An 11,557-nucleotide genomic window follows, 5' to 3' on the forward strand; every position below is an offset into this window, starting at 1 on the left:
ATCATTAAGCTTCTGAACTTCATATTCCTCCTCTGCAAAATGGAGCTATTAAAAATCTCCACCCTGCTGCCCTCACAGAGTTGCTTTCACCATCAAATGAAATAACATATGAGAATGTGCTTTGTCCTATCTACTGTGGTCAAAGTCATTCCTTTTGGTTTTTTATGTCTAGGGAGTTCTGTGGAACCAGGCACCGAAGAAAAAAGTTTAATCAGTGATAAAACAGCTGAATGGATTGCGGAGGATGATGATGACGTGTTTGTGGCTTCACGCACAACTGAAGATTTATTTACTGTGATACACAGGTCTGCACCAATTTCCTTAATTCTAATTGCAATTGCCTTCCCTTTTTGTACTTAAAGAAAACCTGTTATTCCACATTGAAATCCTAATTGTAAAAGAAAAAGAAAAAAACTAAAAATAAGAAAAACTGCTACCTTTAAGCAGCCATTAGAATTGCACCTGGAGGCTAAGTTCAGATACCCACGTATGTGAGCGCAGTCCAGGGCCTCGCATCTCAAATTCACTGACATCGTTGGGTAAAGTGGAGGAAGGGAGGGGAGAGGAGGACCAGGTGCCGAGTGAGAGGCCCCTCGTCTCCTAGCAACCACTTGGCCTATTGTGGCTCCATCTGCTCTCTCTTAGCTCTGTCTATAGTCAGAGACATTTAACCCTTCACAGAATTCCTTGTACGAAAAAAATCCCATCAAGAGTTGAAGTGGGGCACCAGGCAGCATATCAAAACAGGAACTTAGGAAAAGAGGAACCAGATGGGGACCAGTTATTGGACAGGGTTACAAGGCAGGGGTTCAGTGACAAGAAAACTGGAAACAGTTTATTATTGGAGCTAGACCACCAGTCCAGAACAGGATCAGTCCCCAGGCTGTCCTGATTCAGAGTCACTGAGCTACTAGCCTTGACTCCTGAAATTCGTCCTTGGTCCCAGAACCTGGGCAGGACTGAGGCTACAGGCACAGGACAAGTGACTCCAGCTGGGGGCATTGAAAGGAATGTGGGGACGGGAGGGCCCAACAAGGGACTCTGAGGATTTAGAGGTGAGAGAGAGAGAAAGCAGGTCAATACGGCTGCTTGCAGGGCTGCCGCCTGGATTGTGTCACAGGCATGGGGGTCTGTGAAGCACTGGTAAATGTCTGCTGCATTAACTCACTCAGACCAAACTTTCTCTTATCTAGGTCCAAAAGGAAGCTGCTCGGCTGGAAGGAACCTGGTGAGGCCTTTGTGGGTGGCAGAATGAGTTCCCACTCACCAATAAAGAACACAGCTGAGTCTCCAATCAGTGAGTCTACCGCCACTGCAGGGTCAGGCAGCAGTGCCAACCTAGATGCTGGCAGAAATGACGATTTCAAGGCCTTGCTACAGAAGAAGGGAAGTAAGGCAACTCCAAGGTCTCGTCCCTCAGCAGCTGAACTTCTGAAGACCACTAACCCACTGGCTCGGAGAATTATTGCACAATTTTCAAAAGACTATGAAACCACCGATAACCCCAGTACCTAAGCCCTGGGCTCAACAAGCAGGGTTTACTTACTAAACTTGAGTAGAGAAGGGGGAAGAGAAAGGGTCTTTAAACAGAACCATGGGAACAACAGAGCATACATTTCTTTTACATTAACTCACACTCTGGACAGCAGGAGAGAGGCTACTTCATCTAGAGCTAAAATCATCTGGCACTTAATCATCTTCAGACATTTTTATGTTTTCATACTTATAAGCTTGTCATGACTGACTACCGAGTTTCTTCTTATTTTCCCCCAGTGGTGTGCACTAACTAAGAAGAAATTTTCAGATGTCAGGGCACATGTGCCACTTTTTCAATTCAGTGACCCGGCTGCTCCATCCCTGGCTCCTGTCACTGAGGAGTGCAGTGTGAGAGCAGATTGGAGGCTGCCAAACTTGGGGGGCATAGGGTGCCATTGCTTATTATTCACTTTCCTAGGGAGGCTCTGATGGCCCTGTGTGCAAACACAGAAAGACTCTGATGCCTCCTCAACCACAGTTTAGCTTTCCCCTGCGCTCACAAGAGGTTTGCAGGGTGCACTTATTTCGGCATGAGGTTGATTGGATGGCTTTTGTGGTGCAAAATATGACTGTGACTCTGTCCTGAAACTTAATGCCTTTTTCAGTTTGATTGTCTACATGGAGATCAGGGTGATAAGTTTCAATAAACATATAGACGCCCCCCCACCCACCCCCATTAGCTAGAAAAGACCAGGACTGGGTTGCTTTAAATGAACCAAGCTTGACCAACAAACAAGACAGCCATTTATTCACTCAGATCTAGCCGAGGTAACTCACAAGTGCACCTTGAGATCCTCCATGTGTCTGTCAACAGCGATAGGCAGGATCTGCGCCCAGCTCATGCTGCATTCTAAGAACTCTCATTTCATTTGCATATAAAATTCATTACAGGAAGTAATTAACTGAAGGAACAGCATCATCAAAGGCTCAAGGATAATGGAAAGTAAGTGCATCTTGCCCCCCACCAGTCAATTCAGATCGTGGTTTGTGGTTGGTTTGGTTTTGTTTAAAGGAAGTCCGACTCTGTTCCAAAAACCAAGAACATATAAACTAAAAGGATCTATCCAAAATCTAAAAGGCAGTCTTGCCAGTTGCTATGGCCCATAATGCACACACACACACACACACACACACACACACACACAAAAGGGCTACTTTTTGCCATTTAGGTTCTGTGTTTGACCAGCTTTCAATTAACCTTGCTGGGGGAGAGCATAAGAACCTGGGTAAATGGCATACTGAAAGAGCTTCAGAATAATCATTGCGACCCCTCCCTGCCCCCACCCCCCACGAAGCTTATAGGCACTAACTATTCTTGTCAACTCAATTTTCTAAGCAGAGCAAGAGCAGTGATTCATTTGATTTTTGTATGCCTGATTTCTGGGAGGTTGGGGAAGAAGACAAAGCACTGAGCAAAGAAAACCTGCTGACCAATGATGGAAAGTTAATTGTCTACTGTCTTCAAGAGGCAAAAAGAACAGTTAATGAAATTGTAGCCTGCTTCACAAAGAGAGTTCCCCAGCCCCTTCCTACTTCACCCCTCACCCAATAGATTCAATGGTCAACCTCCTGGAGGATGCAGTAAGGTTCCAGAGACAAGCAGATCTCAACTTTGATAGGTCGTATTGCCCAATGAGAAGCCACCTTTTAGCTCAACTGCCCACACTCCAGCTGGACAGAGCAGCTGAAAAACCACACTAAGTACTGAGAAAACTTGGGCCTCTCACAAGAGAAGCCCTAGGCCTAGGCCCTTTGTTGTTATAGTTCTGAATCTGAGACTTCTGGAAACAGGCCAGGCCCACCAACTCCCTTGCAACCAGCACTTCGACACTTAAAATAATAAAACAGCTAGGCTCAGTTGCTTTTGAAAGTACTAGAACTACTTGGTGTGAAGTTCTTAACCAAATTCCAAATTTCAGGGATTTTGCCCAAAATAAAATCAATTCATCCCTGGCCTCAGTTTATATATGAATGCCACATTTGTCTGCTCCAGACTTAGAATTCCAAAAAACAGACATTTTCCTCTGTAGTAAATGAAGGAGCGTTTGTGCTTTTGCTTAGCAAAAATGAAAGGACACCAGGGTCTCCTTGGGAACCATTATGACTAGTTGAACGTTAAAGCTGAGTATGGGACTCACATAGTATAGGCCTTGTTACTTCTGTGGACTTTTCTGGAAGTTTCTTGTTTACTTCTTCTAATGGGTTTTGCCTCTCCCCTCACCTTGCTACCTCTGGAGGTTTTCCCAAAAGATTCTGAACCTGAATTCTCAGACACCTTGATGTTTGTCAGTTACCTTTAGTCTTGTTTTCCTCTACAATACTCTATATGCCTGGAATTTTTAGAATATCTTCTACATCATCACTGTGGCCCACGCAGTGGTGTTCCCATTAGCACAAGAGGATTTGGGGCAGAAATCATATGGTCAGAGAGAACATTTAAGACCGGAAGTATTCATTTAATTTTTTAAATTAATTTTTTGTAAAGATAGGGGTTTTGCTATGTTGCCCACGCTGGTCTTGAACTCCTGAGCTCAAGCGATCCTCTCGCCTTGGCCTCCCAAAGTGCTGGGATTAAAGGAGTAAGCCACTGCACCTGGCCTCATTTAATATTTTGCAACAGGTAGACGTCCCAAATAAACAACCAAACTGTAAAATTTCTACTAATCACTAATTAACAGAACACCAAGCATCTTCCCCACTCCTAACACTCAACCTCTCTCCTACCTTTGATTATCATAACTCCACTCTCTCTCCCACCCAGGCACTTACCACAATGTTTGCTGCCTTCTGCACCTACACTGCTGAGACTGGAGAAGAGAGGCTGAAAGCCCCTCTCAGAAAGGCTTGCAGAGAACCCACCACTACTACAATTACTAGTATAAATAATAATGATAATAATTTTTGAAGGTGGAATAGAGAAGAGATTTGAGTGAAATGAAGTTGGCCCTAGGAGCTCAGCTTCCATTTCAAGTCGTCCCTATCCTCTTTTTTCCTCCCCATTCCAGTTAGTAGCAACAGATGGCTCTGCTAGCCTGACTTTGATCTAGTCACCATCCCCAGGAGAGGAGGTTAATTGTTAACCAAGGATGCTTTGCATTTGGTGGGTAGTCAGTACATGTTTTTGAGGGTAGTTATTCTTGGTACAATAGCAAGCTTTGCTGGTGTCTCCTCTCCTTATCCTGTACTACTTGGCCTGCCTCAGCTCCTGACTGGGCCTCCCCCACCAGCCCAAACTTATCCCTCAGCCCCAAATCCCATGAACTGCATCCCTAGCACAACAACTCACCCATAAAGGAAGTGAGACAACAGGAAGCAAAATAATTAATGTTAGCTTAATGACCACAAACTGACCAGTTGATCTGGATAAATTACCTTGAGCGTGCAAAGACAGAGGAGATCCTACCAGGCTCTCCTAACAAGCACTGCACCTGACATCCAGTGTAACTATCTGGACAACACAGACTCGATTGCAGTCTCTCTGTACCTGTCAGTCTGAGCAGATCTGTCCACGCACCTGCCCTCTTCCTCATCAATGAACAAGTTGGGAAAAAGATGAGTTCACGCTCAGCGCTCTGTTCCTCACTCGTTCCACCTTCCATTATCAAGTCTGTGACACAATGGTGAGCTTTCGCTTTAATATGATTTGCTAGGGCCAGGACTAGGGTGAGGTGAGCGAGGCACCTAGGGCGCAAAATTCAAAGAGGTGCCCGCTCTCAGGGCCATGCAAGTGCCTTACCCTCGTCCCAGCCCTGTGATTTGCACTCTTTAAAGTAATATCAGTTTATCTTCTTCCTATGAACAAGTATAGTCCTTCTGATTTGGGGTCGGGGGTTAACTCCCTATCTCTTGTTGCACCAAATATTTTATTGCTACCTATTTTTCCATTGCTATAAGTCTTTGTGTGCCTATACATTAAAGAATCTTTAGTAGTGTTAATATCGGAAAACATAGTTGATTTCTAAGTAATATGCTCCAGGTGGCAAGTTAACACCCATTTCAGCAGGGATGCTCCCAAGGCCAGCCCTTCAACAAAAGAGTGACTGAGTTGACGGTCTGTCACCAGGATCCTCCCTCTCCTCTTTCTGCTCCATTCTCCTAAACCTCGCTTCCCAGCACCAACTCTCTTCAGTGCCTCCTACTTCCTTCTCCTCCTAAGAAAAACCTGCTCTCAGGAAAGGGATAAATTCATTTACTTTGAGATTATAAGGCTTAATGCTACCTCTTTTGAGGTCAGTTGCATTTTAACAAGGGAAAAGCCTTAAGCCAATGGAATGAAGTTCTACTTGCAGAATGTTAGGCATCAACTAGTTGTAGAAGTGTATTTTTCACCATGGAAAGGCCAAATTCCCTGACGCCTAACTCCAGAATATAGAAAATATCTTAATCGCCTGGAATCATTTGAGTTACTAGCTGATGGTCAATTAAATTGTCCTGATACCCAATGCTATTCAATATGGTTACTACCAAGGGACTCTCAGAAATGGCTACTAAAAGCCACTGAGAAGGCCTAGATCATTCATATTGTACATTGACATTTTTACATAAATGGAATTAATACTACTTACCATTTGAGTAAAGAACACAAGGAATTAAAGAGTCTGTGAAAATATGTCCTGTTTGTGAAAGGTGAAACTGTCCAATCCATGTCCAATCAATGTCAGTCGTCCAGTGTTGGTGGTAATTATTAAACTTATTGGAGGTACAACTTTACCTCCAATAAGCTTACCTTTACAAGCTTCTGCTTTCCCTGCTTCATCTCTGTTATGGGCTATCAGTCCAGCTTGGTGTGAAAATGAGACTATATCTATACCACAGCCCCCAATCCTTTCAAAGGCTTTGCATGTATTTCAGCTACAAGTGACAAGGATATTAGGGATTTAAAAGGATAAGAGAGTGGGAAAGATGTATAAGGAAGTGCCTTTGTCAAAAGGCAGCAAAAAGTATAATGATATAAACATAATATGAAATAAGCAAATTTTAGAATACTTTGAAACAGATTTATAGAGGAATACATAGTAAATAGTTATAGACACACATTTGGGGCATTTTTAATAAGGTTAGCAAGAAGAAATTTGCATGAGTAATGAGCAATGTGAAATGGGCATTATACTTTTGTTCAGTAAAGCCCAAAATCTAGGCCAATGGTTCTCAAAGTGCAGTTCCAGGAGCAGCAACGGCAGCATCCCTGGAGAGGGAGAAAGACAGAGAGAGAGAGAGTGTGTGTATGTGTGTGTGTGTGTGTGTGTGTGTGTGTGTGTGTATGTGCATTCCAGTGATGTTACTCCTTCAAGCCCCTGAATCACTATAGCCACGACTCTCCAACTGATTCCAACCTTTACCATTATTCTGGTTCTCATCATAAGGACCAGTCTCTGGCCAAGAGGTGTATATTGTTATCTTGGTCAGGCATATGTTTGCTTGGTTTTAAGAAATTATCAGATTGAGGAGTCTCATGTTTTATGGGACTCTGGTGCATATGCTCGAAAAAAATTAAAAAGAACTTATCATATTGGATCAACAAATTGCTCAACCTGCAAAATCTTTGATTAGACTTAGCCAGCCCATCTGGCCTGCTTTGGGTTAAAAAAAAAAAAAAAAAAAGATTTTTTTTAACTCACAAATGGAAAAAAGGGAAAGGTGTTAAGTTTCTTTGGTATTGCCAGCTCTTAAATACCTGTCTTTACCGTGGTGGCTGTTCTCCAGTAAGGCTCTGGCAGAAGCATATTTGATTTTAAGATTTTTGCCTAAATAGTAGAATTTGATAGCAACAAACTCCAAAACAAAATCTGAACTGGAACAACTAGTTAACCCCTCTCAGCCTCTTTGTAATGCCAAGCTTTATAGACATTTATTCCTTAGGTGGTCTTGAGCTTTTTCTAACATCCAATTTTATAAAACGTTATGCATGCAAACGCAGCATTGTGCTCATTGTACAAGTCACCTCAAACTCATTCCTTTCCCCATGTGTATCATGGCGAAGAAATATCAATATATGTATGTGCTGAGGTCTTCTGATGAATTGTAAATTACAAACCTTTCCATTCATTTTTAAATGAGATATATTTACCCTGGCTAGTGGTTAAAGTTTTATTCTTTTTATTATATTTCATTGCTACTTTTTTCTACTGACTCCAAAGCTTACTTTGGGCTATATTTCTTATTTCTAGATTGTTGTATTTATCTTATTTCTATATTTATCTGCAGTCTTGGAATGTTAGAACTGAAAGGGACCAACCTCTCTCATTTCACACATGAGGAAGCTGAGGCCCAGAAAGGTCAAATAACTTATATACAAGGTCACACAGTGAGTCAGTGGTGGGGCCCAGCCTCAATTCCAGGTCTCCTGCCCTTGGGCCCAATCTGGTTTCATTTAAAGCACTACAATTTATAGAAGACCCACAGCTGGCTTCTACTTTTATGACACATGAATTTCCCAGGTATTTCAATGAACTAATATATATGCTTTAAGGGAAAATGTTCAAGAGTTCTTTAATTCATTAATCCAAAGACAAATTGGATTTTCAGTTTATAAACATTAGTTTCCCTCCAAATTCAATATGTGCACCCTACTTAGTACAATGGATGTTTTCCCTAAAAGTTGTGTGAAAAATGAGTTTTTTAGATATCAAGTATCATTTTTTAGAGGTAAACTTCCTATGTAAGGGAACCTTCTGGTGACTTCTTTTTGAAAAACCGAGATTCCTCTTGTCATTGTCCCATAATGTCTCTACTTTTTTTAGTGCAAACTTTTGTATTTGGTGTTTATTTAAAAGTAGGGTACAACCCAACCAATATTAGCTTTCCCAGAGTCTACTTTAGCCTTCCCTTCTTAATCTTTATGAGAAATTTTCAGACTGTTAAATGCTCATGAGATATTTAGTTGTGTTCTAGAAATTTCACCTGGCTTGGTATTCTGTCAATCCCTGGGCTCAAATTCCAGCTCCATCTTATCAAACAATAACAGAATTCCCTAATCAGTACTAAGCTCCGCATGCAGTCTCTTTTCCAGAACATTCTTTGCCTAATGTTCCTTAGTGTGGCTCTCTCTTTAGTTGGGGCCTCCTTCCTTAGTACATGCATACCTTACTATTCTGTGGAATTGCAAGCCATGCATCTTTTAGAGCCACACTAGTCAAATTGATTGGCATTTCCATTTATTTTCCATTGTTCCCTTGTTTCTCCTGGACTTCCTCTGGTTTCTCTGTTCGAGGATGCTTAGAGGCTTCTCACCAGAGATTGGTGAGGTTTCCCCCATCATCTAGATGGGAGATTGACAAATTCTGTAAAGGTTAAGACAGTAACTATTTTAGGCTTTGTGGGCTACATGTGGTCTCTGTAGCACATTCTTCTTTGTTGTTGCTGTTTGTTCATTCGTTTGTTTTGCAACCTTTGGATAATGTAAACCACTCTCTTTTTTTTGACAGAGTCTCTCTCTGTAGCCAGGCTGGAGGGCAATTGTACAATCTCGGCTCATTACAACCTCCACCTCCCGGGTTCAGGCAATTCTCCTGCCTCAGCTTCCCGAGTAGCTGGGACTATAGGTGCGTGCCACCATGCCCAGCTAATTTTTTTTTTTTTTGTATTTTTAGTAGAGACAGAGTTTCACCATGTTGGCCAGGATGTTCTCGATCTCCTGACCTTGTGATCCGCCCACCTCGGCCTCCCAAAGTGCTGGGATTACAGGTGTGAGCTACCGCACCCTGCCAATATAAACTATTCTTAGCTCATGGGCTATGCAAAGCCTTAGGCTGACCCCTGATCCAGACTGTCTTCTGAGACAAGCATTTCTGTGAGCTGCCCCATGTGATAACTGAGTTGTGCAGTAGCTGATGTGGTTTATTGCCTTCCCATCTACTGCATTGTCAGACCAGACTGACTGCACAGGGGCAGGTGGAGGGGGGCTGCATATGCCAACCATTACTCTTCAATAGAGTGTCCTTCATGAGCTCTCTCTCTCTCTCTCATTACTGACTACCTCAGTGTAGAAACCCTCATTTTTTTCCCCAGACCTATCCTTGTTACCCAATGTGCCTCTGCTTCCCTGGGTTTGGGATAAACTGGAAGGAGAGAATTTCTGAGTTCTCTTACTTATTTTGTTCCATAACTTCTCCCTCAAATCTGTGGTTGGGGACTCCCACCCTTGTCCACCCTTTCCTGCCTCATACTAGTATCATGAGTTTAGGGCTGTCGTTGGAAAGTCTGGCAGCCCAGGCCATAGGATTCCAGTTCAGCCTACGATTTCCTAGGGAAATCACCAGGTTCCAAAGGCTGGTTTTTAAACCTAGAATATCCATGTATCCATTTCCTAATGCAGTTTGGACCTGTTCTAGACAGAGCACTCAGCCCTAGCAAGAAAACCAATGAGGTGCAGAAGATATTCTGTGCCCACAGTTTTTCCCTGCCTTCTGGACCCTCAGCCCCTGGGATGGGCTCCTTGGGATTGCCCATGCAACAACTCAGCCACAAGACATTCAGCACACCACCTCCTCCTGTGTTTTGAACCTCTAAATGAATTCTGTTCTAAAGCTTCTTCACGTCTCTCTCCATCCTGCTCCCATCTCCACCTCTAATGCTTCTTGGGAGTCTGAAGCTCAGATTCACATTTTCATATTTTCTCGTATAAACGTTGTGGGATAAGAATGGATGATATGTATGTGTCTGTGTGAGTTTGGTTTCTCAACCTGGACTGTGAGGGCTAATAAATTCACAAATCACACCATACATGCGCGTGTGCATGCGTGCGCGCACACACACACACACACACACACAGTCCAGCACCCTCATCAGTTCTCTGGTTTAGGTCCAGATCTGATGGGACTGGTCAAGAAGGGGATGGTGGGGGCTCCTGAAGCATTTGCCCTTTCTTGCCTCTTGAGACCTTCTTTCCATTGGCAATTCAAAACAGGCTGACATACAGAGGGCTAGCACTCTAATTTGATGTGGACTCAGCCACTCAGACCTAGGTCTCAGGCTGCAGCTTATCCTAGCTCAGCAAATTGCTTCTTAGAATCTTTAGCTTGATTTCTGTCATTTGAGCCCAGGGATCTACCCACTTACTGAAATCTAAATTTTAAAAAATCAGTGATGAAAGTAATTTTCAGGATTTCCCTATTTAAAAGCATCCATGAAACAGTTCCTTTATGCCTTCTGTTTAGGATTTCCAGAATTAGGAAGGGAAACCAGGCTTGTGCCTTGGATCCAAAAGCAGCAAAAATACTACACTTGCCAAAAGCAAACTGAGGAATGAGCATTGGCCAGTCCTAGTATGCAGTCAGGAGGTGGACTTTTGTTAAGTTAGCCCTTACCATTTAGTGCTTACTGAATGCCAACAATGCACTTAGAAAAATAAGGGAGACAAGAATTTACAGACCATACCCTAAACTGGAAGGTACAGGAAAGACACGTCTCCTAGAGCTGGGAATGTGTCCCTAACATTTCAAGAAGAAGCAGAAAGTAGGAGAGATCACGATCTCAGTCTTTTTAGGATTCCAACACAAAATGGAAGGGAGCCCTCTGTGGGGTGATATTACAAAGGGTTTTTCTTGTCTTTCTTTAAAAAAAAAAGGCATTCCTTACTGGCTTGCTGCCAGCAATTGAACTGTATTCTTTATATAGCTAGAGCTGTTTGTGTCTTCTTAAAATAAACTTTTTCTGTTAAAATCATTTTCTGTTTCACCCTCTGGTTTTCATTGTAGCAATGATACTTTTATTCAGACACTCAGCCCAGTTTTGAGCATGTTTAACCATCCACACGAGTATGGGGCCCACACACATTGGCTTTGATGCTCACGAACCTGAGAGCTCAAAACAGCTATGTGGCACAGAATGTCCTGCAGAAACCTGGCCCACTGAGCCATGGGCCTAAAGGCAGGTAACCCATGTTCTGGGACTTCATTTCAGGGATTTGAGTCCAGCTGTTCATGAAGTCAACAAGGGGGAGTGAGCAGCCATCACCAGGCCTGAGGGGAGGAGGCAGCCTTAGCAACTATCCCCAGGGCAAAAACTCCCTCTGTGTTCTCTA

The 11,557-nt window shown here is 43.0% G+C and overlaps 1 protein-coding gene across 4 annotated transcripts in view; it reads left to right on the forward strand.

Moving 5' to 3' along the window:
• NHSL2 (NHS like 2) overlaps positions 1–11,199 on the forward strand; it is a 241,997-nt gene extending 230,798 nt beyond the window's left edge. For all 4 annotated transcript variants that reach the window (XM_063601902.1, XM_063601904.1, XM_055106204.2 and 1 more), the window contains 2 exons: positions 173–305; positions 1,194–11,199. In XM_063601902.1, the coding sequence (XP_063457972.1) occupies positions 173–305; positions 1,194–1,515 (455 nt within the window). In that variant the 3' untranslated portion in view covers positions 1,516–11,199. The remainder of the gene's footprint in view (positions 1–172; positions 306–1,193) is intronic.
• Positions 11,200–11,557: the final 358 nt, after the last annotated feature.

This window comes from Pan paniscus, chromosome X, assembly GCF_029289425.2.
Source record: "Pan paniscus chromosome X, NHGRI_mPanPan1-v2.0_pri, whole genome shotgun sequence".
NCBI lineage: Eukaryota > Metazoa > Chordata > Mammalia > Primates > Hominidae > Pan > Pan paniscus.